General features: G+C 50.0%; 12 protein-coding genes across 12 annotated transcripts; 7 read left to right on the top strand and 5 right to left on the bottom strand.

Annotated features, from left to right (window-relative positions):
• Positions 1 to 239: 239 nt before the first annotated feature.
• Positions 240 to 2,783, top strand: Asppvi_004094 (dynamin-like GTPase vpsA; the record flags this gene model as incomplete). Its single annotated transcript, XM_043300050.1, has 8 exons — positions 240 to 262; positions 332 to 401; positions 494 to 588; positions 660 to 1,410; positions 1,473 to 2,114; positions 2,167 to 2,428; positions 2,480 to 2,564; positions 2,615 to 2,783. The coding sequence occupies 8 exons, from the start codon at positions 240 to 242 to the stop codon at positions 2,781 to 2,783; spliced, it is 2,097 nt and encodes a 698-aa protein (XP_043155985.1).
• A 1,120-nt stretch (positions 2,784 to 3,903) lies between these two features.
• Positions 3,904 to 4,259, top strand: Asppvi_004093 (uncharacterized protein; the record flags this gene model as incomplete). Its single annotated transcript, XM_043300049.1, has 2 exons — positions 3,904 to 4,143; positions 4,206 to 4,259. The coding sequence occupies 2 exons, from the start codon at positions 3,904 to 3,906 to the stop codon at positions 4,257 to 4,259; spliced, it is 294 nt and encodes a 97-aa protein (XP_043155984.1).
• A 213-nt stretch (positions 4,260 to 4,472) lies between these two features.
• Positions 4,473 to 5,575, bottom strand: Asppvi_004092 (carbon-nitrogen hydrolase family protein; the record flags this gene model as incomplete). Its single annotated transcript, XM_043300048.1, has 4 exons — positions 4,473 to 4,804; positions 4,863 to 5,275; positions 5,329 to 5,417; positions 5,501 to 5,575. The coding sequence occupies 4 exons, from the start codon at positions 5,573 to 5,575 to the stop codon at positions 4,473 to 4,475; spliced, it is 909 nt and encodes a 302-aa protein (XP_043155983.1).
• A 482-nt stretch (positions 5,576 to 6,057) lies between these two features.
• Asppvi_004091 (glycosyltransferase family 2 protein) lies at positions 6,058 to 7,928 on the bottom strand (the record flags this gene model as incomplete). The annotated part of the gene is made up of 3 exons (XM_043300047.1): positions 6,058 to 7,052; positions 7,105 to 7,339; positions 7,401 to 7,928. 3 exons carry the CDS (start codon positions 7,926 to 7,928, stop codon positions 6,058 to 6,060), a joined length of 1,758 nt encoding a protein of 585 aa, XP_043155982.1.
• Positions 7,929 to 9,825: 1,897 nt separating this feature from the next.
• On the bottom strand, positions 9,826 to 10,409 carry aspf1 (major allergen and cytotoxin AspF1; the record flags this gene model as incomplete). The annotated part of the gene is made up of 2 exons (XM_043300046.1): positions 9,826 to 10,272; positions 10,326 to 10,409. The coding sequence occupies 2 exons, from the start codon at positions 10,407 to 10,409 to the stop codon at positions 9,826 to 9,828; spliced, it is 531 nt and encodes a 176-aa protein (XP_043155981.1).
• Positions 10,410 to 11,204: 795 nt separating this feature from the next.
• Asppvi_004089 (DUF3632 domain-containing protein) lies at positions 11,205 to 12,057 on the top strand (the record flags this gene model as incomplete). Its single annotated transcript, XM_043300045.1, has 2 exons — positions 11,205 to 11,613; positions 11,669 to 12,057. The coding sequence occupies 2 exons, from the start codon at positions 11,205 to 11,207 to the stop codon at positions 12,055 to 12,057; spliced, it is 798 nt and encodes a 265-aa protein (XP_043155980.1).
• A 361-nt stretch (positions 12,058 to 12,418) lies between these two features.
• Positions 12,419 to 13,507, top strand: Asppvi_004088 (alpha/beta fold hydrolase; the record flags this gene model as incomplete). The annotated part of the gene is made up of 2 exons (XM_043300044.1): positions 12,419 to 12,586; positions 12,671 to 13,507. The coding sequence occupies 2 exons, from the start codon at positions 12,419 to 12,421 to the stop codon at positions 13,505 to 13,507; spliced, it is 1,005 nt and encodes a 334-aa protein (XP_043155979.1).
• A 518-nt stretch (positions 13,508 to 14,025) lies between these two features.
• Positions 14,026 to 14,778, top strand: Asppvi_004087 (putative peroxidase; the record flags this gene model as incomplete). Its single annotated transcript, XM_043300043.1, has 1 exon — positions 14,026 to 14,778. One exon carries the CDS (start codon positions 14,026 to 14,028, stop codon positions 14,776 to 14,778), a length of 753 nt encoding a protein of 250 aa, XP_043155978.1.
• A 1,979-nt stretch (positions 14,779 to 16,757) lies between these two features.
• On the top strand, positions 16,758 to 19,223 carry Asppvi_004086 (potassium ion transporter; the record flags this gene model as incomplete). Its single annotated transcript, XM_043300042.1, has 1 exon — positions 16,758 to 19,223. One exon carries the CDS (start codon positions 16,758 to 16,760, stop codon positions 19,221 to 19,223), a length of 2,466 nt encoding a protein of 821 aa, XP_043155977.1.
• A 1,552-nt stretch (positions 19,224 to 20,775) lies between these two features.
• On the top strand, positions 20,776 to 22,056 carry Asppvi_004085 (glycoside hydrolase family 16 protein; the record flags this gene model as incomplete). The annotated part of the gene is made up of 3 exons (XM_043300041.1): positions 20,776 to 21,158; positions 21,214 to 21,667; positions 21,718 to 22,056. The coding sequence occupies 3 exons, from the start codon at positions 20,776 to 20,778 to the stop codon at positions 22,054 to 22,056; spliced, it is 1,176 nt and encodes a 391-aa protein (XP_043155976.1).
• A 484-nt stretch (positions 22,057 to 22,540) lies between these two features.
• Asppvi_004084 (uncharacterized protein) lies at positions 22,541 to 23,377 on the bottom strand (the record flags this gene model as incomplete). The annotated part of the gene is given in 4 exon segments (XM_043300040.1): positions 22,541 to 22,786; positions 22,799 to 23,035; positions 23,086 to 23,201; positions 23,278 to 23,377. 4 exon segments carry the CDS (start codon positions 23,375 to 23,377, stop codon positions 22,541 to 22,543), a joined length of 699 nt encoding a protein of 232 aa, XP_043155975.1.
• Positions 23,378 to 24,003: 626 nt separating this feature from the next.
• Asppvi_004083 (fungal specific transcription factor domain-containing protein) lies at positions 24,004 to 25,489 on the bottom strand (the record flags this gene model as incomplete). The annotated part of the gene is made up of 3 exons (XM_043300039.1): positions 24,004 to 24,256; positions 24,312 to 24,997; positions 25,097 to 25,489. The coding sequence occupies 3 exons, from the start codon at positions 25,487 to 25,489 to the stop codon at positions 24,004 to 24,006; spliced, it is 1,332 nt and encodes a 443-aa protein (XP_043155974.1).

The raw sequence follows: 25,489 nt of genomic DNA, 5'->3' as shown, positions 1-25,489 counted from the left end.
CCTAAGTTGATGCCTATCATTCCTCCGTTGCCCATCTATTTCTATATTGATCTGGACCGCAAGCGAAACTCTACACTTGGCCGCAATCCCAACAACTCTTCCCGCTCTTTCCTACCCACAATCAACACTCTCTCCAAGCGAAGGCCATACACTCGAGTCTCATCCGTTTTGAATCGAAATCTTCTGTTCTACTCCAGAAATAGTTCTGTGCGATCGCTTTCTCTACACAGTTGCCAACCATGGCAAGCCCGACAACAACCTCGTGCGCATGCCCCTGTTCCCCCGAGGCCAAGCTCCGAAAACGTTAGCTAACTTGTATGATCGTTGGTAGTATAAACGTTAATGATCCCGGCTTGATTTCACTGGTGAACAAACTTCAAGATGTCTTTTCGACAGTCGGTGTAAGTGTCTCATCCACTGTTTGGAGATCTCTCTGCTTCGATGTCGTGGAGCGAGCCCCTCTGCCCGATACTGACACCGCTCGTCTGGTTAGGTTCATAACCCCATTGATCTGCCACAGATTGTAGTGGTAGGCTCGCAATCTAGTGGCAAGAGTTCAGTTCTCGAGAACATCGTTGGAAGGGACTTGTAAGTTTACTCTTCCTGCGCCCGTGTTTGTTGTGCTGTGAGTCGTCGCTAATTAAGGTTGCTCGCTGCAGCCTCCCTCGTGGATCGGGAATCGTGACTCGGAGACCCCTCATCCTACAGCTCATCAACAGGCCTTCAAGAAACTCGGTAACAAACGGAGTCAAGGAGGAAAAACTAGAAACTACGGACAGCGAGGCGAATGTCGACGAATACGGCGAGTTCCTCCACATCCCCGGACAAAAGTTTTACGATTTCAACAAGATTCGCGAGGAGATTGTGCGTGAAACTGAACAGAAAGTCGGTCGCAATGCCGGTATCTCGCCAGCGCCCATCAACTTGCGAATTTACTCGCCCAATGTCCTGACCCTCACACTGGTTGATTTGCCCGGTCTCACCAAGGTCCCAGTCGGCGACCAGCCTAAGGATATTGAAAGACAGATCAGGGATATGGTTCTCAAGTACATCAGCAAGCCCAACGCGATCATCCTGGCGGTCACCTCTGCCAACCAGGATCTTGCCAACTCGGACGGATTGAAACTGGCGCGCGAGGTGGATCCCGAGGGTCAGCGCACTATTGGTGTGCTAACCAAGGTTGATCTGATGGACGAGGGTACGGATGTGGTGGATATTCTTGCGGGCAGGATTATCCCTTTGCGACTGGGTTACGTCCCTGTGGTCAACCGTGGCCAGCGTGATATTGAGAACAAGCGTCCCATCTCATACGCACTGGAGCACGAGAAGAACTTCTTCGAGAGCCACAAAGCTTATCGGAATAAGGCTTCGTACTGCGGAACACCATACCTTGCCAGGAAGTTGAACTTGGTATGCATTATTGGTTCAATTATACCATCATGGAATTTTTTAGCTGACTTCCCGTTCTCTAGATCCTTATGATGCACATCAAGCAGACTTTGCCCGATATCAAAGCCAGAATTTCATCCTCTCTCCAGAAGTACACGGCCGAGCTCTCCCAGCTTGGCGACTCAATGCTCGGAAACAGCGCCAATATTATCCTTAACATCATTACCGAATTCAGCAATGAGTATCGCACGGTTCTGGAGGGAAACAACCAGGAGCTGTCCAGCATCGAGCTTTCTGGTGGTGCCCGTATCAGCTTTGTGTTTCACGAACTGTACTCGAACGGTATCAAGGCCGTGGATCCATTCGACCAAGTGAAGGATATTGATATTCGAACAATCCTTTACAACTCTTCTGGCTCGTCTCCTGCGCTTTTCGTCGGAACGACCGCCTTTGAGTTGATCGTCAAGCAACAGATCAAGAGACTGGAGGATCCCAGTTTGAAGTGCATCTCGCTGGTCTACGACGAACTTGTGCGCATTCTGGGTCAGCTTCTCAACAAGCAGCTATTCCGACGATATCCCATGCTCAAGGAGAAGTTCCATGCTGTTGTGATCAGCTTTTTCAAGAAGTGTATGGAGCCGACAAACAAGCTCGTCCACGACTTGATCTCGATGGAGGCCTGCTACATCAACACTGGACACCCCGATTTCCTCAACGGGCATCGTGTAAGTGACATTTGGTTCCAATTTCTTTGTAAACGATCCTGACGGAAAGCAGGCTATGGCAATTATCAATGAACGCCAGCAAGCGAGCAAGCCTACGCAGGTAGACCCGAAGACGGGCAAGCCTCTGCCTCCTCGTGCAAACAGCCCGTCGGTCGATGCCGTAGCCGCCACAGACAACAGTGGTTCTGGATTCTTCGGCAGTTTCTGGGCATCCAAGAACAAGAAGAAGATGGCTGCCATGGAGCCTCCTCCACCCACCCTCAAGGCATCTGCCACTCTTTCTGAGCGTGAAGCTACAGAGGTCGAGGTGATCAGTAAGTTTTAGGTAAAACTTGCTAAGACAGCGGAAACTAATACGCGGATAGAGCTTCTTATCACTTCATACTTTAACATTGTCAAGCGCACCATGATCGACATGGTTCCCAAGGCCATCATGTACACTCTCGTTCAGTAAGTGGCATCGACAGCTTCGACTGAGGTTTGTGCTAACTTTTGGTCAGGTTCACCAAGGATGAGATGCAACGTGAACTGCTCGAGCAGATGTACCGTAATAACGAGCTGGACGAATTGCTCAAGGAGAGCGACTACACCATTCGCCGACGGAAGGAGTGCCAGCAGATGGTGGAGAGCCTGAGCCGCGCCAGCGAGATCGTCAGCCAAGTTCAATGATTGTCCAACGACACCCTGGATTGCTAACCCCAGTACTCTCGTTGATTCACTTGCCATCCATACTGGATCTTCCTGGACCTTTTTGGAGCGGCTTCTTGTGTCGGCTTTGAGGAGTTATATCTTATGTTATATTCTTCGCGAGGGCTTTTCAACGGCTCTAGAGAAAGTATGTCTTTCCAGATCTCCGGTTGTCAAGAGATTCTATACCACGAATTTGTATTGCCTAATGATTGCTGCGGATGATTCGCTTTTCCTTCTTGATTTATTAGAATTAAGACAGACGTTTATGAGTTCAGCATGATATCTTTTCTTATAACTGTACATATCACTGAATAAATCCTATGGCTTGATTCTATCATTTTTCTGACTTTGACTACTCAATTCACTTATTGTCCGTCCAGGTGGCGCAGCTATTGTGTATTCACCTGAGGGGTAAAAGTGGCTGAAAGATTACAAAGCTGGTACAAAATAGATAACACACGTCAGCCTCACAAAAACAGTTTAGCGCTCTCCGTTTAAGGTGCAGCACGTGCCATTATAGCGCTCAGTTAGCGTCATCATTTGAGCCAATGAGCGTTCAGCATGGTGAGCTGAAGAAGTATACAGATTAGGAAGTCTATCAAGTTCAGATCGACCCTCAACATGGGCATCTTGATACTCAGATCTGTAGGAAGAGACGAGAGGAGTTAGGAATTATACATGACATGATTCAATGTTGTAGTGAATGGCGGGGGTTAGCGCAGATGTCTTCTTGTACTGTCACCCCCCCTCGTCTTCGGCTCCTCCTCCTCCTCTTCTCTACCTGCCATCGAGGAGATTACTTCTTATTTTCTTGTCTTCTTACTGAAGGTTTCATTATCTTATTACTTCTCAGAGCTGCTTACCCATCGACGGCTTCTGCGCTGTGCCATTTGTCTGGTCTTCGCGGTGTTGGCAAGGTATGCCTATTCCGATTCCGCTGCAGCGTGGCCACATAACATACAGCTAACAGACCCAAAAGATCAGAGTAATCTCTCCAAACATTCTCTCAGTCTGAAACCTCAGTCTTCCTTTCTACGGTAAGAACGGCCCTCACTGTTGAAGCAGATGCAGACATATCTAACACGCAGCCAGGTACAAGATGTGCGAATATCTCCCCGTCTATCACAAACCTACCGGCTGCGTTGCATTCCCCAAGCATGTCGTCGAAGTCAAGGTCTATCTTGCCTGCTTGGAGATAATCAATGACCCGACTGGGGCTAAGGAGCGCTGCGATGACAAGGACTGTCATTTGGCTGGGTCGCTTGGTTCGACTCGGACCCGGGCGGAGTGTCCTCATTGTCTTTGTCCTCCTTGGGGGGTGATTGAGCCGTTGTATATTGTAAGTTATTTGATGTGGTTTTGTTTGGGTTAGTGTTGGTGCTGGTGCTGATTTTGTGGTAGGTGATCAGGGATCAGGAGTTTGCTTCGTTGATCGCTCAGGGTGGTTTGTTTTGATCGGTTGAGGAAGGCAATCTGGTTTGACTGGTTTCAATGGATGGAGGGGATAGGTGCAGTGATTGACATCGTGACGTCCTTTTGGTGATGCCATTTCCGGAAGCGAAGCTTGGGTGGAATGCGAAACGATGATAACGGCCTTTTGAATTTAGTTGAGCGTGGCCTGTAGCGCCGACAACGATGAAACGTCTTATGAACAAGATGGCACTTTCTCTATTTTGTAGTACTATGGCGATAGACATAATGCCAGCCTTCCTTGGCCAAGTCCTCGCGGACCCGATAATTCTCCTCGGCAATCTTCAACAGCCCCAAGTCCATATCCACCACGAGCACGCCTTCCTCGCTCCCCATCTTACCCACCGGGCCGACAATGGGGAGAGTCACGCGGGACATACCGAGGAATTTCTCATCGGCACCGGCAACGTTGACGAAGACAATGGCACAGGTATTCTCGAAGCAGCGAGACGTCAGCGTCGACTCAAGGAAGAGCGCTTCAGAGGTGGGGTTGTATGATAGCGCCTCGGGCGAGGCATCGTAGCGAGTCCCTTAGTAGGTCAACCAGCGATTCTTTCATAAATCAAGCAAAAAGAACGAGCGACTTACAGAAAGTAGGAATAATCACCACTTCCGCCCCATTCGCAATCAGTTCCCGGAATGCCTCTGGGAACGCCAGATCCCAGCATATCAGCAGCCCCACTTTCCCAATTGGCGTGTCGAATACCTCGTGCGGCGCCTCGCCGGACGAGGTGAGGTGAGGCCGCTCAGGATGCCAGATGTTCTTCTTCCGGTAGGAGCCGAGGATGCTGCCATCGTTGGAGATGAAGTATGCCGTGTTGTAGAGGCTGAATCGATCTTTCCCCTCGGCTTCGGTCTCATGTCTTTCGACGATGCTTCCCGGCACGAGGCAGATATGCAGCTCCTTTGCGAGGGCTTGGTAGGCGGATAAGTACTTCTTATACTCGCCAGCCTGGACGGTCCAGAGAGGGTCATCTGGAGCCCAGCCGTTCAGATGGTATCTGGCCAGAATGAGTTAGACTGTTCCTACGATTCGTCCAGACCAATGACTTACTCTGGTAGGACGGCTAGCTCGGCACCTTGGGCAGCCGCATCTCGAATGTAATTACACGCCCTGGCGTGGTTTTCTTCAATCGCGAGGTCCTAATGAAATCAKGCGTTAGATCCAGCTTAAAGGGGGCCTCGGAGCAGATAAAATCTGGGGTGCTCTCCAGATAGCATATCACCGCGGTGCGCCTTGTAGTGACGTAACTTGCCTTAATGTGCCATTGGATCACCGCGACTCGACGAATTGGTGCCATTTCAGACTTTGTGGATTGCGACTCTCAATATAGGGTTCTGAGAATCTTTCAAGGATGTGATCAGGGGATGTACTCTCGATGTACTTATCTCAAGGAAAGTTGGAGAATTAGGCCGTTGGGGTAACCTGTGGGGTTGAGTATCTCCATACCCCGCTCTGATGAACTCCTGCCCTATCGAGTACTCAAACTTCAGCCACATCCAACAGTCGCCTTTGGAGTTACAATCTCGCCTCGATGCTATGCCAGTCGCTCTCCGTGTCATTCTATACAGCGTGTGTTAAGGGTTGAAGTGACCTTTTACGGAGTACCATACAATCATTCACAGAGACTGACTAGTCTCGGCAATAAGTTTCGAATGACTGATTTCAAGAAGAAAAGACGTCTCATTATCATTAATATTATCTGGTCTATCTAGCTTCATAAGTCGTACATATTAGTGTCCGATTACGCGGTCGTTCTTCAAGCAGTACATTGTATCAGAGCTAGGCCATCGCTCCAGCCACCGAGAAAGTCGGCTTCTTGCTCACCCGATACACCAGCCTGTCGGTCCAAAAATGCGAAAAGACAGCATGGACTGTTGGAATTCCACCGAAGACAGTTCCTGCAATAGGAAAGCAGACGCGCTCCACTAGCTGCGCAGGACTCCACCAGACCCGCTCTGAGAATCCTGCATCAGCCACATTTGCTTGTTGCATATCTGTTTTCCGCGTGCGCACACAGAGTGCATGCCATGGCTCGTACAGAAAAATGCAGATATTCATTCCAATAAATGACGATGCGCGTAGCAGGTTGGTAAGCTCGAACGCCCACGCCATGGTCGGATGGAGGGAAGCTGGAGGCGTCAACAGAGTATAGATCGTAGAGAATAGCATGAGTATAATCAGATGGCAAGGAAGGAAATGAGCTTCCCAGAGCAAATGAACAAGGGCAATGTGCCTCGGCMGGAAGAACAGACAGCGGCAATGAGAGCGAATGTAACTGATAGTACGCCGTACGGCGAAACCCGAGTCAAGTGCACCCCACATATGCCTCAACGCCTGTCGATAACGGGCACGGCAGGTATCCAACGACCGTCGCCAGCCTCGGCCAGTATCACTCGAGACATTGCACTGACTTGCGGGGACGTAGACCGGGCGAGTGACGACGTTGCCTGCAGTCTCAAAATAGCACTTGAGCATCATATGCATGTCTTCCCCGATCGCAGTAGAATCACTGTCCCAGCCACCAATCCTCTCGGCCAGAGACAGCGGCAATGAGTATACCGATGTTGGGATTGAAACACATGTCCCAGGGTACATGGTGGACAAACCGGCGAATCCCCAAAGTAGGTCTGCGCAACGGACCAGAACTGGAGTCTCGTGCGAATTGCGGTCGAATATTATAGGGCAGCAATATAGAGTCCGATCTGCTTCCGAGATGTGCGCATAATGAAGGCGCCGGATTTCTGTAAAGTAATCCTGCCAAAAATGCGTATCGGCTATAACCCGGTTAGGGCTATGAACTGAGCAGAAAGAAGGGCCAACACCTACCATCCATGACCGTAACAATCACATCACAATGTCCCGAGTCCAGCTCGGCCCTGTGAACTTCCATAATATGTCGGGCTGCAAAGGCCACATTTGAGCTCTTTCCTGCTATTTCGCCGGGTAAACCCGCAGGGTGGAAGGTAGCATGAATATGGAGGAAGGACGGCTCGAATGCTGATGCCAGCTTGGCTGCTTTTTCGGCGACGCCGGCTTCTTTCTGTTCCATTGCGAGGTATATCTGATTTGCGAAGACCCAATATTAGTTGCATGAAGCACGAACAGTCTCGTCCAGCACCCACCTCATACTGTGTCCGTGCCCTTGGGTGGCTCGCCAGAACGTCTAGGGTAGTCCGCAATGTATGTAGGTCCTCACAGTAGTTCGGAACGATGATTGCGTGAATGACCTCCAGTCCATCAGAATCGCGAGTCGTATCGCTCATCAGCGGATCAAATACATCCGAATCCGTGTCTGTGAGTGTCGACGTGTCCGAGAGCCATTTATCTTTGTCCACAGAAATGCGAGGTTGCGCAAAGTTTCGGCGCTGGAGAACCTCCTTTGTCTTCCGGGTCACACTTGAGAGGGTCCATCCCAGACGGGTGGTAAAGGCGAACATACTGACATGGACAAGGACGGTGTATATGACAAACAACTGCTGGGCCATGTTGAGATTGTGCGGCTGATTCCCGGGCGTATCTTTTGGCGAGGATGGCGACGGGCCCTTCCATTTCCAAAAGGCGACTGCATCACTGGAGGTCAACCGAAGAAGTACAATCAACGCAATGATACTGAAGCCGGGCAAGCAGCGTGATGCCCACTGGAAGACCATTTTGTGATAAGCCTGGTTAGTAAATACCTGCAGCAGAATCCTTCACCCCGCAGACGGGGGAAACTAATCAATTCTCTACGAAGCCATGGTATATAAACCGTCAAGATGCTAAGAAAAAGGGGTATTGGACGAAATGGCCCTACTCCTCATGACCTCCACAGGGACGCACTAGGTAGCGGTCCGCTGGAAGCGCTGGAGTATATTGAGTATAACGGCCTGACGAATGGACCATTGACAACATCGGAATAAGCATCATGGCCCTATCATTCGACAGTTCAGCTCTAGGAGGCTGTATATTATGATCAGCGATAGAGACAAGGTTCGTTAGCCGTGGGAATCATTCGAACCTGATACAGGCACTAAAGCGCCTGCACGCGTTCGGTGGGCTGTGATTTTCAGGCGGATTAGCAGAAACACCGTATCAGGCTCTTTCACTTGGGAGTCAGCAGGCCCAACCCCCTTCCACGTGCCTGACCAAGAAGGAATGAGGTTTTAACCGTGAGCGACAAGGGCTTAGAACGTCTTCAGAGTCGGAGGCTAGCAAGAAGAAAGCGGCTTAGCAGTTCTCTGGGAGATAAAGATCGGGCTCTTTCCATGGGAGCAACGCTCGGATCAGCTGTGGACACTCCCAAGCTTTGAAGGCCAGTAAAATGGCGGTGTCAGGGAGAGGTCAATTTCCACCCTTCTCTCCAGCATAGCACGCTCTATGTGAGTCAGACAAAAGCCATGAGAGGCCCTGAAAAGCATCCCATGACCATTCGGAGTACAAGCCGGACAGGGAGGCCATCATTTCGTAGCCGCTGTTAAGTAATTTGGGCAATCAGCAGTGAACTCGACGCCGAGCAGCAGTGTCTGAGTGGTGGAGATGAAGCGCAATCGTCGCGTATAGAGCAGAATGGCAGCCAAAGCGGCGCCTGAGGCACACACATAACAGTCTTTACCCTTTCGGTAGACTCGCACGGGCTGCAAAAGAGGAGTGGAGCCCACCCACGTGCATATGGCTATGTTGATTGGCTCGCTTGTGTGAATCAGACCAATAGGCTCGGGCCAATGAGAAAGCAGCAAAGACCGCGTGGGCCAGTTGATGGATCAATTCAGTCCCTTGTCAGCTTCTTATTTCAACCAGTCTGCTTATCTTTAGTCATCCAGGATGCTGATCAAGAGGTCAAAGGGGTCACAGCAGGCTTGAGAAGATTGAGGAGATGCACTCCATTCAGCCGAATGCTAGAGTCGGCCATGGTCCTGGTGACTATGTGGGTTGACCCGTGGTCATGTCTTCACCCAAGACCCCACGATAGACGCTCGCCCACTTTTTGGAGTGTCTCAGCTGCGTCGACTACTCCATATGAAAACTGCCTACATACCTGTTAGCTAAAGGTCCAATAGTCTTCAAGCAAATACTCACATGCAGCCAAACTTGCCTTCTTCTCTGCCTTACGCATGTCGGATGCCGCAGACATGGCTAGATAAGGGCTTCACACGCTCAGACTATGCTTTTAATCACAGAGGGTGCATGAGACTTCGCGAGTAAGCCACTTAAACTGTGTGACCAGTCATTGTGCGATCAATACCTTTAGCCAGGATTCAGTTCACTTACAAAGAGAGCTCGACTGTCCTGTCTACTAGTTGCTAGAAGCTTTCCGATCTCGGTTGCAAATGTAAAGGCAATAATGTTACCCCAACACGAGCTGATATTAGAGTGACACTAAGCACTCTATCCAAAATATCTGCAGTGAGTGAACGAAATATCTGCAACAATTTGCTCTTCAATGACAAAAAGGCATGATTCTTCGACTACCCAGACGCCCAAATTTACCCGAGCAGTAAATGAAACGCATATTGTGGTCGAAGAAAGGAGTGGCAGCAGCTTAATACCTCTCAAGACATCACACCATAACTAATGAGAACACAGTCTCAACTCCCCCTGGTTCGCCCGCTCATGCGCTATAATGCCGCAAAACACCTTGTTGGGATAAGTATAGATGACCCTCGCTGGACCTGGGTCTTCCTTGGGTTTCTTCGAGTCAAACTTATAGTCGTGGCCATCAGGGAAAGTTGGGAACTCCAGGAGATAGTGGTCATCCTTGCCCATGCCGTTCTGGCTATGCTTCGGGGGACGGTCACAGTCGGAATTCCCAAACTTAATGGGCGTGCGACCCTTGATGAGCTTGCCATCCCCGTCATAGCCGTTGGTGAACCAGTGCGGGTAGCTGCTACCAGTCTTGCCGTCGGAGAGAGGTGCGTGGTGAGAGTTGCTCTCGGCCTTGGCTTGATTGTAGAGAAGGCGCTTGTCTTCCCATTTGTTTGTTTTGGGATTCAGCTGCTGGTTGATACATGTCCAGGTCTGTGGGGTCATGTCAGTTACCCTCTCGAAGGCCTCTTTAAGGCGACTCTTACCGCACGAGCCTCGAGGGGCGAGGGAGCAGCTAGAACAGACACGGCTGTGGCAGCCAGCAGGAAAAGGTTTTTGATTGCGACCATCTTGGATGCAGGCGGCACGATTGTGACGATGTCTTCCAATATGGTTGGGACAAGCGAGAGGATTCAACAGCTTTTATATCTGGCATTACTGGTTCAGGACATGGGATTGTCGCAAAAAGGGGTCCTCCGTCCCCTGCGCACCTCAGATGATGTTGGATAAGCATCCCTGTATGTGGAGGTAATTGTTGGGGCCAAGAGACGGCACTTACAGGGTAAATGGGGCATTGATCTACCAAGGCGAGTGAGAGCTTTTAAAGTCAATGTAACGTCGTCAGCTTAGAGGCAAGAGAAGTTTGATCCTTTGGGGCAAGTTTACCTAATAGAGAGAGAAGGCATGACCGTAAGCTTATGGAATAGATCCTAGACCCAAGCTTCATGCATGTTTGCTCTGAAGACTAGACCGCGGATTGGATCATGTCAAGAGCTGAAAAGGGCACTACTGTACGCTTGCGGGTGAGACAGTGACCATTTTTAAAGAGGCAACTGGTTGGAAATGCCTCGTTGTTGCCTGATTCCATTTTTGGCCCCAGGAACACATGCCATTTGAAACACAGCTGAGCTGATGTCAGATTCCCAAGTGGACAGCGTCAGATCAATTCGCCTCAAGTCTCGAGTCAACAATACATTTCTGCTTCGATCCTCTTTTTATGTTCTTTCTGCTTCTCTCATTTTCTTGTCGTGGCCCATATCGCGCAGTCCGTATCCCACCCCGTTCTTGTTGTTCCCCGCTTTCTCCGTCACACCAGCTAAAACTACCATTTTCAACTCCAAAGTAGAAGGAGTTACAATCTCACTATGTCTTCTCTTCATCTCGAATTAAAAGACGACGATCCATGGTTTATCGAGGAAAAAATCTTCAAGATCCTGCGGGACTACCTACAAGATCCCACCGCATCCCCCGCACACACAGCCCAAGCACTAGACCAACTGTTTCCTGCACACCGTGCTGACGAGGATCAACCTGCAGGCGAGCCTCGCGAGGACCCAGGAAGTTTTCTCTGGCATTTCTGGGGCGTGGTTCATAATGTGGCCCAGCAGATCCCCTACACTGCTCATGAACAGGACAGACTCGCAGAGCTGATCAAGGCCTTGAAAGATCTAACTTCCCAGACAAAAACAGTCTACATGGCATCATGGGACCAGAGCTTTGACTTGTGGGGAGATTTGCCTATGCTAGGTCCAACGTTCAGGGAAATGTATGATCGTAAGTATAGATTTCTGCAAGCCGCATCAGGATCTTTCTATTGACAGATTGATAGGCATGGTCTCTCTGAGTGATGAGGAGGAGCGTGAACATTGGCAGAGCTTGAATGCTTATGCTGCTCGCTTGACTAGAGATGGCTCTGCTGATTTGATCATCTTCGCTAAATATGCGATCGAAGGAATGTTACCAGAAGAGTTGGAGCAAGCGCTCGTCGGTGATACGCCCAGATCTGTTCTGGAATGTAGGATAGCTGTGGCAGCGGAATGGGTCATACATTGCGGACAGAGACTTGTGGCCCAGGAAGATGGAGGAATTGATATGAAAAGTTGGCACAGGTGCAAGGAAAGGTTCAGCAACGTCTCTGATAATGCTTCGATGAGTCCGCAAACTCTGGAAAGAGCTCAAAAGGCAAAGCAGGTTATGGAAGCACTGCAGCCGAGATGAATATGTATTTTTACTTTAACCCGGACGAAGATGTGCCAATACGAGGTAGATGGCGGAGGTGCGATAGCGGCAAATGATCACAACACCTCGAAGCCCATTTTTTTTTTTTTTGTAAGAAAGAGACCTTATATTTCAGGGGAAAGCTATCCTCCTCACCTATTCTCCCACGAATTCATATGAGGTCGCTGTGTTGTTGGGCATCACAGGGTCGCGTGACCCACAATTACTTAGTGACATGCCTTGGGATCGGGCGCCAAGAGAGAAACAAGGAACAAGACCCAAAAAAAGACTGCGGCCAAACTTCGGGAACGTCGGCTGCATCTTATAACCTGTAAACTTAACACTGGACAGCAACATTGAAATGGCGCCTCTAACAGCTCAAGAGATCATCGCTCATCCAGCATATGAGACTGTAGATTGGAAACTCCCTCCCACAACCTCGGGCCGGGCCCTGGTGGCTCAGAACAGGCGCGGTGGCCCGTTCAGCCTCAACTACGAGATCCATGGCACGGGACCCGTGAAACTAGTTGTCAGTATTCCATTGCTTGCGCGCATGCAGTAATCCAGCTGCAAGGATCATTTTTAGGGAAAGTACGATACTAATGCCAATCAGTGGATCATGGGGCTAAATGCCGTCCTGAAAGACTGGAAGCGCCAAACCAAGTACTTCGGCCACCTCAACGGCTCGAAATACTCCTGTCTGGTCTTCGATAATCGCGGGGTTGGCCAATCCGACAAACCCACCTGCTTCTACTCCACAAGCGAGATGGCCCGCGATGTCGTGGATCTGGTCAGCTCGCTGGGCTGGATCGACCTGAAAGCTCCCGCGACACGCGCTATCCACGTCATCGGCGCCAGCATGGGCGGCATGATCGCCCAGGAAGTCGCGATGCTCATCCCAGACCGGCTGGCTAGCCTGACGCTCTGCTGTACGGCTCCGCGACTAGTGCGTACAACGCCCTTCTTTGAGAACCTGCAGCAGCGCGCGAGCATGTTCATCCCGCGACATGTGGACGTGGAAATCGACCGCATCGCGGCGACGCTGTTTGCGAGTGAATTTCTGGCGCAGCCGGATACGGAGAACGAGGACCCTGCCTTGAATTTTCCGACGAAGAGGGATCGCTTTGCGGCGGGGCATTTGAAGAAGAAGGCGGATACGGAGTCGTATACGCCCAAAGGGTTCTTGTTGCAGGTGACTGCTTGTTATTTTCACCATAAGTCTCCGGAGCAGTTGAGGGCTTTGGGGGATGCGGTGGGCAGGGAGCGGATTGCTGTTTTGCATGGGACGGAGGATCGAATGCTTACGTTTCGTCATGGGGAGCTTTTGAAGGAGGAGATTGGTGAGGGGATTACATGGCGGGTTTTTGAAGGCGCCGGGCATATGTTGGGGTGGGAGACGGAGCATGAGATAAATCGGTCGATACAGGAATTGGTGGACCGATATAGTTGATGTTTGATTAGATCTATTATATATATGCTGTCCCCGTACTCTAGAATCTGAGCGTTTACCTTCATTTTAAATTCTAGTTTCTATGCGTTCTTTGTTTCAGAGTCCAAATTTGACGTCTAATGTTGGAGCAACGCAATGATGGAGAAAAAGCAAAGAGAGGTCTGTGCACCTGCAGAGTCCTGAATAGTAATCAGAAAAGGTCCTGAACAGTAATCAGAAAAGGCGAATCTTGAGATCGGATATGATTAGTCCATTTATCCGTTATGATGCATCGATAAACACGAGGCAAAATAGTACGGCCGTGCCACCACTCAGGGCCCCTGTCAATCACCTGCCGCAAGCGGGTGATGACGGTCTCTGATGTTCCTCAAGAGGCATGCAATCAACTCAAAGCACCTTTCATCTGACCTTGTCACTACCGGTCACTTGATAGTCTTGACATTTCAGCCGCGCCGTGGCATAAATACTCTACTCCTTCCAGCAACTCGCCTTGTCCATTACCCACAATCAAGTCAAAAATGGCAGAAGTCACAGATTCCAAAGAACTTCCTCTTCACAAAGGCGATTACCGTCCCGCAGGGCCCGACGACCTGCGGGCTCCATGCCCCGTTCTTAACTCGCTAGCAAACCACGGGATCATTGCACGCAATGGCCGCAACATCACCGCCGCCGAGTTAAAAGCCGCGCTACGCTATCTTGGGATGGGCATCGATGTCATCGCAATACTCGTCAACGGCGCGTTCCAAGTTCATTCTGACGACCCGAAGAAAATGGCCCGGCTCGGACTACGAGACAATGACCAAGTCAACGAAGACGGCGTGCCCGTGCTGAACCTCGACCAGGTCGGCCGACCTCACGCCGTGGAGCACGATGTCTCTGTAACCCGGCAGGACCGCGCCCTGGGCGACTGCATGCACGTGAACCCAGACCTTATGGAGCGATTCCTCGCGGCTCCCAAAACAGAGAAGGGTTTCAGCGCGTCGGATTTCGGCAAGTATCGCAAGACGCGATTCGACGAGCAGAAGAGAGACAATCCGGCCTTGGAGTTCGATAGGATGAACCACTTTAGTGGATGCGCGGAGCTGGGGGCGGTTCAGTGTATATTTGGTCGGGGCTTCCCGTATCGTGTGCCCGAGGAGTACATAGAAGCCCTGTTTGGCGAGGAGCGTTTACCCATCGAGGAGGGATGGAAGCCGCGACGATTACCGCTGCTGTTGCCGGAGCTCGGGCCGGTGATTCTGAGGATTTCGTATTTTGCGTGGCCTTTTTGAGGTCTCTATGGATTAGAATAAGCGGTGGGCAACATTCAGCATCTGAGTCTAGCTACACTGCGTTGTGATTGGTCGTGCGGTGCTATGAGATTTAGCCTTTGGAGTCGGTTTCCTGTGTGAGTGTCCGACGACTAATAGATTCGTTTTCGGTGAAATTTTTCCTTTTTTCTGTCAAACATGTCCTGCACTGATCACTTTTGTACTGGTGCATGTCGCATGACCACGTGCATCGAATGGAGTCGTCACTTCAGTGCGACCCATTTTCTTCGATCTCTTGCAAATTCGATTGACCTCAGCCACTTACCGAAGCTTGCATGCCTTGCTAAAGAGTAGCTCAGCCTCGTGCTCAGTTCATGCCAGTAGTAACAGGGCAGTAAGTTATGGTCTAGGGGTACTCTGGAATGATTCGGCTTCCCTGTGCCGCTTGTCGGAAAGTAGTTTTGATGCGGGCCGAAGCAGAACAATCCAACTAAACTAAACTTTTAATCTCGAGAAATCTTTATATAGGTGGATCCTACAATATGGAGAAGGGCATGTAATTACTCCAATGTCGATAAAGAGAGAACAAAATCCCGAGCTGACATTTTACTGACCGTGGGCATGCCGACTTCAAACGGGTTTGCACTGCGTAAAGTGTAATGGTAAATTACGGACCAAAGCTTAATCCATATAGAGTGTGTATTTGTAGTACCGAGAAACAAGTAGGTACTTCCCCACTTGAAACGTCCTAGGCAAACTGCAAAAGACATGAAACTACTAAACTCCCAGGTTACAAATCAGAGTCAAAGTATTTTTAGTTTGTATTGGACCTAAGTTACCGTCCCTGACTTTGGTATTAGGTGTTTCATCAGTAGTGTAGAAGACTTATCTTGCAACCAGTTGTTATCAGTGGCTTTCATAGTGTACACCGCTTCTATTGTAATATCTATCAATTTATCAATAGCAGGACTGATATTACCCAGGATGACCATCATCATGACAGTAAGCTGCAGATTTTAGTGCGGTGATATATGCACAAATCCTTGTGGGGCCACGCCGAGAGCACTGCGGCTATCAAACCTGGAAGTGATGCAGCCAAGACGGTAACAATACGGAGTAGTATCCATTCATCAGACATACCAGATGGTCCAGTCTGGCCGGTCGCAGCCACCACAGTGCTGACCCGATGGTCGGGACTGGTCCTCCCTCGGCCATTACCGCTACTGGTAGGTGTGACACTGAGCAGTTTAGCAGTCAAGGAGTCAGCTACCTCTCTAAGCGAACATGGAAGCAGAATAATAATACACCAAGCTTACTCCGTACTGGGTTTGTTCGAGTCTGGAATCTGAAATCTGGATTTGCCTCTGCAGCTCCACAAAATCAACGGTTCCGTCGTGAGGTTAGGATTTAATTTAATTTTTGATAGGCAAAAATTCTCTCACTCACCGTCTAAACCTATTCCTGAATCAACCCCGGCCCATCGCAATTTTCTCCTTAGTCTGACGTTTGTCCATTGCCATTTTCTTTTCCAAATCTCCTTCTCACATCTCTTCTTCCCAGTCCTCTATTTTCTATACATCTGAGCACTGAGATTGGTTTTGTTATGCTTAGTCTTGCCTCTGCGGCCTCCAAGATTCTCAATTCAGTTCTGCCTGCTTGTCGTGCTCCACAATGTTCTTGGCTTTCATGACTGCTTGTCTTCTCCTGAACTACTACTTTCCAGTGACTCGAGGCTAACACTGGTTGGTTCTGGGACTTGTTCTGCATCCATAACTTGCGCGCAGCTTCGGAGATTTGCAGTGACGGAATTCGTGCGGTAGATCTCTCTCGTGTGGCGGCGGATCAACGCCCTTTCAAACTCAGACCCCTCCTCGAAGAACATTACTTCGTTCCTTCGTTCTCAGGGAGTCTCGTCGACGGTTTATTCGATCGCAGAGGTTCTTCGTGGACAGCGTCAGGTAGTCTCTGCGAGACGTCGTTGTCGTCCAGTTCCTGCCACAATGTATACTCCGCTGCTTCGGAGGTTGGCTTCGATGAAGTCTMGCATTCCGCTGATAAGCGGGATTCATCTCAACTTTATCTCAGTGCATTACATTTACATTATCGCCATGACACTGATAACTTCCATTATGCTTTATCCAGGAAGTGATTTTGCCTATATTGACATCCTTTTCTTTTGTTCCGGCGCGGCAACTCAGAGCGGTCTCAATACGATAGATTTCAACAAGTTAAAAACGTACCAGCAGGTGATTCTGTACTTCAGTTCCATGCTCACGACTCCGATTTTCATCCACTCGGCCCTCGTCTTCATCCGGCTGTATTGGTTCGAGAAGCGCTTCCAACACATCGTGCAGGATACTCGAGCGATGCGTCATACAACGACGAGAATGCGAACGATAAGTCGAGATAAGGATGCAACTTCGCTAGGAAGGGAAGAAGCTGGAATCGCTGCTCGCCCGATTGATATGCAGCGCAATAACACCCAGGAATCCAATGAAAGAGGCCGCGAGGCGGCTGCTGGAACCTCCGAGTATGGATCGACTCCAGGCTCACCTTCCCGATTTAATAAACCGGACAGTTCGGAGGCTCAAGCGGGTGGTCTGAATAGCACTGTAGGGCTCGGCTTGGGCAGCCTTCGGATGCCGACACAGTTGAGTCCCGACCATCACATTGCTTTCCTGGAGAATCAACGGAAGAATAAAGGGGCATTGCGCATTCCCAGCCCTCGGGAGTATGACCGCGGCGGCGTCCMCGAAGTCCTGGAGGAAGCAGATGATGAAGGCGACGGATCCAAGCGGTCGCATAGCAGCGAGTCTGACGAAGAGAGCTCTCGGAATTCGGGGGAATCGGACCACGTGGGACCGCTGGAAGGGCCGCACATCACCATCAACGAACCCGACATGCAGCAGACGAGAACCAGACTTTCGACGTTCCCCCGTCTGGACACTCGTCCCACTTTTCGTGACTCGAAGGATCTGAACGATACATCGGCCCTGGAACGTTCAAGGTCACGACGCCCTACCCTTAGCAATCTTGTTCGCTCCTTGACCCACGAGCGGGAACGTACGACACTTCCATATCTCAGTTGGAACGCTACTGTTGCACGAAATTCCAACTTCGTTGATTTGACCGAGGAGCAGCGTGATGAGCTGGGAGGTATCGAATACCGAGCCTTGAAGACTCTGGCCATCGTACTCACTTCTTATTATCTCTTCTTCCACATTCTGGGAATGGTCTGTCTTGTCGGTTGGATTATGACCACTCACTGGGGTCAGGTCGTGGAGCAAATCGGACAAGGCCGCCCTTGGTGGGGCATCTTCACCGCGGGATCTGCTTTCAACGACGTCGGCTTCACTCTGACCCCGGACTCCATGATTTCGTTCCAAACAGCTATATTTCCTCTTCTCCTCATGACTTTTCTTATCGTTATTGGCAACACCGGCTTTCCCTGTATGCTCCGATTGATCATCTGGGCTCTGTCGAAAATTGTTCCACGCGAGAGCGCCGTTTGGGAGGAGCTCAAGTTTCTGTTGGATCATCCTCGCCGATGCTTTACCTTACTCTTCCCGCGAAACGCGACCTGGTGGCTGTTCGCGATCCTCGTGGCGCTGAACATAATTGACTTGATATTCTTCATTATTCTCGACTTGAACGATCCGACGGTTACCTCTTTGTCACCGGGCATTCGGGTACTTGACGGCCTTTTCCAAGCAGCATCCACACGGACTGCTGGATTTAGTGTGGTGAACGTAGCGGACCTTCATCCTGCAATTCAGGTCTCCTACATGATTATGATGTATATTTCGGTTTTCCCCATCGCCATTTCCATGCGAAGAACCAATGTCTACGAGGAGAAGAGTCTCGGCATTTATGCGGAGGACGAAGACACGGACGAACCACAGCACCCCCCAAGTTACATTGGGTTCCATTTAAGAAGGCAGCTGAGTTTCGACTTATGGTATGTCTTTCTTGGGCTGTTTGTAATTGCCATCGTGGAGGGCACCCGCCTCCAGTCGCAAGCCGAGTATGCTTTCCAGTTATGGGCAGTGCTTTTTGAGATTGTCTCCGCCTATGGTACCGTGGGCATGTCATTGGGATATCCAAATGTCAACACGTCTTTCAGTGGCCAATTCAAGGTTTTGTCAAAGCTCATCATCATTGCAATGCAAATCCGTGGTCGACATCGTGGTCTCCCATACGCCCTCGACCGTGCAATTTTGCTTCCGTCGGAATCTCTTAAGGAGAAGGATGTGCAGGATGCAGAGAGACGAATGCGCCGGCGTGTCTCCAACCTCAGTACCATGTCTGGGATGGACCGAACGCATTCGCAAGCGCGGACAGAGAATGGTGTCGCAACCGGCGCCGAGGATAAGGACAGGGGCGCAGCGCCATGGACAAACGGGGACAATATCATCCGCCGGCACTCGACAATGCGGTCGCAAAAATCCCAGGGACCCCAGCGGTAGGAGTTTGTCATTTGGACTATTAAGAGCAGTGCTATTTAATTCTATGGGTCGCTTGACACATTTCAGGTGTTCTGGTGGCGTTTTGTTTGATCTGCACATACTAATCGAAGTCTTCAGGCATATATGGGGGATTGTTTATTGAGCGTCTGTATTATTTGGCGAGGATTTGTCGTCGTTATTTTATATGTTCGATATCCTCACGGCGGGAGATGTTGTTCTCAAATAGATATGGTTGACCATTTACCTTCTATATTAAGCGACACAGCTGGCTGTCTTCGTTATCATGATCATTTCAAGTTAAAGCTCTGGGAGATCAATAAGTTTTCACACCAGCTGGGGCAAAGTAGAATGTTACAAGTATCTGCCAGTCTTCTGAGACAGCTGAAACAGAAATTGAGATCGTCCAAAGCTAGCGAAGCGTTGTATATGAATCTAGTGGACCGACTCCAGGCAGCAATCAATGAAACAGATCTCAAGACATGAAATCTGGAAAGGACTTTACTTGGCGTTCTATTCACGCTGTAATTCTGTCTTTGGCTTGAAATTAGCTGCCATGGAATGGTAATTCTTAATTGATACTTGCAAGTTGCACAGCATGATGCAGAACGGTTGGTACCCTGTACCTGTATGTATACACCTTTCTCCACAGTGAAACAGACTCCATGGGGAGCCATTTTCCGTGCCCAATTTCCCCATGACGAGTTGCAAGGGGAAGTAAAAACCATAATCGATATCTACTTAAGATTCGTAGGAATTTCGACATGGTCATACACAATACAGTTGATAATTCTATAGCGTCGCTTTGTGGGTGATTGCTTCGCAGAGAAGGGCTTGTTAGTCTTGGCGGAAGCTTCGCTTTCTTCTTGCCCTTTGCCTCGCCCCTGCCCCTGCCACTATTACGTATTACTGTCTGCTCAAGTATGGGTGAGCCGTTCCTTGAACAATTGCTCTGTTACTTTTTAACTAGTGAGGCCTTTGTTAGGGTGGAGACGTTTTTCTGGATTTATTGTCTCGCAAAAAGCAAGAATACACTGCTGTATGAAATTTACGTTGTGTCAGGTACCATGCCGGATAGGGAAGCCTTGTCTGTTTTAGGTCTAACGCAAGGGACCACACACACTACGGAGTACATACATTGCCTGTTTTAGACGGTACATCTGGTCGACACTTTTGGCTGGTGTACGGAGTTCTCCGTAGTTGGTTGACATGAGATTAAAAAGAAAATATGAAGAGGATCTCCTGATAAACTTAATCTTGGGCGGGCTAAGTGCGCAAGGCTGCTTGACTCAATCTAACTTATGGGGTGTGCAATGTAGCTCATCTCTCGCTGCATGCAGCCGTGCATGCCGGTTGCCTAATTTGGATATGATCGGTGGCTGCTTCTCATGTTGTGCATGACGACATCCCTGACTTCGTTCGTGACATTCCACTTCTTCCATCGCAACTCCATTCGTCATCAACTATCCAGCTCGGCGCAATTCAGATTCAGTTACTGGTATCCATTGCGTTCTGACTCCCGCGAATCGTGTACTCGCAATAAAACCCGCAGCATATGGCTGAAAAGCCGTACAGCGGCACCGCCAACGACTACAGTCGATATGGCGGTGTCTCAACGCAGGTCGGCCATTTCGGAGTGGATGAGCTCCAAACGTCAAAGCCTGCTTCTTTCGGCGTTCAAGAAGACCCTTCGTCTGAGGCCGTCAAGCCGTGGTGGAATCCTCACGGTTGGTCGCTACGCGCAAAGCTCATTGCGGGCGTGGTGATTGTCGTGGCTATTATCGGTGCTATCGTTGGGGCCGTAGAGGGAACGAGGGCCAATCGGTATCCCGATTATTCAAGGCTTGACTACAGGTTGTTGGACACATACTCGGGGCCGACGTTTCTGGACAAGTTCAATTATTTTTCGGATAAGGATCCCACGAATGGATTTGTGCAGTAAGTGTTCCCTTCTGTTTTGTGTCTTGGAGAGCTTGGGTTGATTCTCGGGCAGATATGTGGATAGGATCACAGCTGGAAAGCTCAACCTGACCTATGCTACGGAATCCTCTGTCATTCTGAGAGTGGATACATCTACAGAGTCTCCCAGCAATGGCAGACGGTCTGTTCGGCTGGAGTCCAAGAAGTCTTACGACACTGGCCTTTTCATTTTTGACATTGTCCATACGCCCTATGGCTGCGGGACATGGCCCGCTCTATGGCTCAGTGATACGTACAATTGGCCACTGAACGGCGAGATTGATGTTGTGGAGGCCAACAACGGAGGCACTGAAGGGAATGCAGTAACCCTGCATACGACTCCCGGCTGTGACATGAAGGCCAAACGGAAGCAGACAGGCCATGCACTGTACCACCAGTGTGACAATAGCACGCATGGCAATGCGGGCTGTGGCGTCCAAGCTCCACCTGCCTCTTATGGCCCAGAGCTCAATGACAATGGGGGAGGTGTAAGTCTTTTCGTCCAAGGCAGTTTTCTTCAACATGCTAAAAAATGCAGGTTTATGCTCTGGAACTACGTACTGCTGGCATCCGAGCTTGGTTTTTCCCTCGGGGTGCGATACCAAACGACGTTTCAGATAACATACCAGATCCATCGACGTGGGGAACTGCATTGGCCGACTTTCCGAATACCAACTGCGATATTGCGTCCCATTTCAGCAACCAGAGTATCATTGCCAATATTGATCTCTGTGGCCAGCTGGGCGCACAGCCTCAGTTCTACACTGACTTATACAACTGTCCCGGCACGTGCAGCAGTTTTATTGCGCGCAATCCTGCCAATCTTACCGAGGCTTTCTGGGAGTTTAAGAGTTTCAAGGTCTATCAGGCTCAGTAGGGTGGCGTTTTCTGCATTTTCACGGCGTTCGAAATAATGGTTGGGGATGATTTGGCTCTATGGCAGTTATGTCCCTTTTCACGAATAAATGGCGTTCGTTCAGGCTTTGGGTACCCACTTAATCCCCTGTCATGCGAGTCGTTGGATTGTATAGATTGTGTTGAAATGCGTCTGTTTCTTAGATTTCTTACAATACCACGACAAGTCCTATGCTATTCCTTAAGCTCAACATATTGCCAGATATTGTTGAGATAGTAATGGTGGTGTAGGTGAGATCGTCGGCTGCAATAGCGCTATTTGGGATCTGTCTCCGGCTGATTCAGTTGGTATTGCACGCAGTTTACCAAGTATAGAGCATTCATGTCCACCTTAACCAGATAGCATAGTAATGACTATACACCACTGAAGATGTTGAATTCAAATCCAACCCAAACAGCTGCAGTAGTCCACAGATTTGCGTGGGATCATATTGCATGTTTACAGGTCACTGCCACTCGAGGAACGTGACCTGCGTGGCCCGCGCGGCGTGGCACTTCTTCGTGTACTCGTTTTGGTAGACGGATGTGTTCTTTTGGTACGCCTCGATGAAGCAGTCCGAGTCAACGACTGCGAACGTCGCGGTCCAGTCTGCGCCGTGCAGGTCGTAGGTGTAGTATGGCTGGCCTGTGGTGCCGAAGTACCAGCGGGAGTCGTAGAGGGGCGCAACCTTCGTCTCGAAGTCCACGCCGCTCTAGCCCTTGACGACGTCGTGGTCCCCCAGGCATTGGTACCAGGTGGCGTTGTCGAAGACGCCGCCGCGGTACATGTCTACCCAGGCCTCCTGGAAGCGGAGGATGGCACCGGTGGTGAAGTTGACGCCGCTGTCGTAGAAGTTGTCGCCGACGGAGACGAAGGCGCTGCAATTCTTCTTCGCGCAGACATTGCGGATGTATGCGGCGGTGTCGGCTGGTTGAGTGTTAGGAAAGCAGACTTCGGGTTTCTGGAGAACTGGTGTTGAGACTTGCCTTGTAGAGCTGTCGCGTCTGTGACGGCGGCGCGGTCGCCCGGGTCGCAGTCGTTCTGGACCTCCCGGGGGATAGTGATGTTTTTGGCGATCAGGCGGGGCATGACATCATTACAGAACGACAGGGGAGCGGGCTTCCAACCTGTCTATCCAAAGTCTTGTATGATTGTTAGCGTGGGTTGAATTGATTGTGGTACATGGTGCTGTAGTGATCATACCGCCGACGACACTAACTGTCATTTTGGCAGGGGCAGTGGAGGCTAGGACCGTCGAGGCCAGGCTCGCCAAAGCGAGAGTCATCTTCTTGGAGTTTGCCATGACGATGGATGTGAGGAGACCGAAAAAAGAGTATGAGCGGTGCTGATGTGTAGAATAACTGCGAGATGGTCGACTGCACTATAAATACCTTTCACGACACGGAGGGATGAGCAGTCGAACAACATCCACGAGGCCCCCTGCGCGGAACTAGGCAACGTCGCTACCATCGAGATAATTTCCAGAAGCTCATCTCATGTATCATCACAATAAATTCCCGAAGCTCATCTCGTTTAAAAGTTGATGAGATGCTCAGCGCGAATGGAAAGTTGGTTTTCCCCCGTTGTGGGACTAGTACCTAAGCTTCGACGGAAACAGCCATTGCCAAGCTCCACAGTTCAATGAGCTTGGCAAAGCTTAGAACGTGGTCTCCGCACGTGGTTGTCTGATGGTGCATAGAAGTGTTGTATTTCAGGAACCGAAGTGTGGGATGAAGTGCCGGGTTGAAAAAAGCTTGATCTCGGCAGACAGGAGGGTTAGCGTACGTGTGATGCAATATTGTTCTTTGACTGCTCGAGTGGTTCCGTTCCTTGACTGATACTATCTCACCGTGAGACTCGAGGGAAAGGTAAAATTAAAAGGCTAGACCTGAACAGATTGGATATTTGAGATTCGTGTATGCCTTGGTATTAATGTTCACTTTCCCGTCGGGCCTTGAGGATTGCCATTTCAGCCAGATGATGTAGGTCGCCCATAAACTCTTCCACAAGACTGACCTGGGCGATAAATGTGGTTGGGGTCTGCCTCCATATGTGCTTCCTAAAATGTTCAAGGACTACTCTCATCAACGATAAGTCAGTATCACTTCGATCCTCCAGAGGACTCATCAGGATATTCGAGAAAAGGTGGATGGCAGATGTGGAGAGCTCTGGTAAGCAAAACCTTTCAGGAAATTAGTATCTGGGACATCAATCCAAACGTACGACTGGTCGCCTACAAGAGAAACTGCCCCTCGCGCTGTGGGTCCGTTTCCAGGAACTTTCGTAACACAGACCGACTGGCTGCTACGCTGAGGGCAAGACTCGAGCCCGCCGCGCGGGTATCCTGGTTCCGAACCCAGGCAGTACACCGGCTGCTTGTCTGATGGATGGCAGCCATGCAGTAGTGATACTGCATTTCAAAAAGGAAGTCGGCCATGCGATTGTTGTTGTGTATAGATAGGTCCGAGAATGTAGGCACCGAAGATCGCCATTCGTCCAGCGCGATGTCCAGGCTGCGGATCGTAGCTAGCAGATCCGCATCGCCTTGGCGTTGGGCGGAGAAAGAGTATAGGCCATGATAGATCTTCGACTGAACGAGTCCCAGGCGAATAAGGGTGAGAAACATAGTGTGGTTGTGTTGAGGGTAGAAAGGCTGCAAGCTTTCCAGCTGGCCATTCACCGACAGCATTCGAGGAAGCGTTAGATCGCAATTCATAACGTCAACAAAGGGTTGAAGGCCTGTGCGCAAGCTGAAGATCTTGTCGAGGATGAAACAAATCCAGAAAAGATTCCTAACGTGCATTTTTGCACGCAGAGGATCACTCTCTATATCCTCGGGGTAGACGTTGCCTTGGAGGTGAAAGACGAAGCGTGTGGCCGTGGACAACATAAGCTCTATACTGAGCATATCTCCAGATGTGGCCTGGCAGCAGAGGCACTTTTGTCAAGGTGTTAGCTTTCAATCACTATTTGGAGAACGCTGTGCACATAGGAGTGATCGAATTAGTCAAGATGGTCATACCAGCATGGTCAGTGCCTGCAACCCGTCCAATGTTACTGACTCGTTGAGCATGTCTGGTAATAGGTCTTGGGCCTCGCGGGCATATTCATCGGCAGTCACGATATTGTCAAAATGCGGTTGACCAGCGAAGAATGAACTCAGGGCCATAAAGGCAAATATACATACCCTGGCGCTGGAAAGCCCGGGCGAGATGGCTGACAACTCTTTTTCGTAGGCCGCTCGGATAGTGTACTCAAAACATGCTTGGTTAACCATAGGCAATATCTGGGCGCAAATCGACTTTTGAAAAGCCTCCATCTGTTCGAGAAGAAGCGATTTATCCGGCAGCGATAATCGTCGGTCGACCTCGCCGTCACGTTTCCTGGCTAACCGTGGCCAGGTGATGGGCCTCAT

This window comes from Aspergillus pseudoviridinutans, assembly GCF_018340605.1.
Source record: "Aspergillus pseudoviridinutans IFM 55266 DNA, scaffold_3, whole genome shotgun sequence".
NCBI lineage: Eukaryota > Fungi > Ascomycota > Eurotiomycetes > Eurotiales > Aspergillaceae > Aspergillus > Aspergillus pseudoviridinutans.
This window is presented reverse-complemented; position numbering and strand designations above follow the sequence as displayed.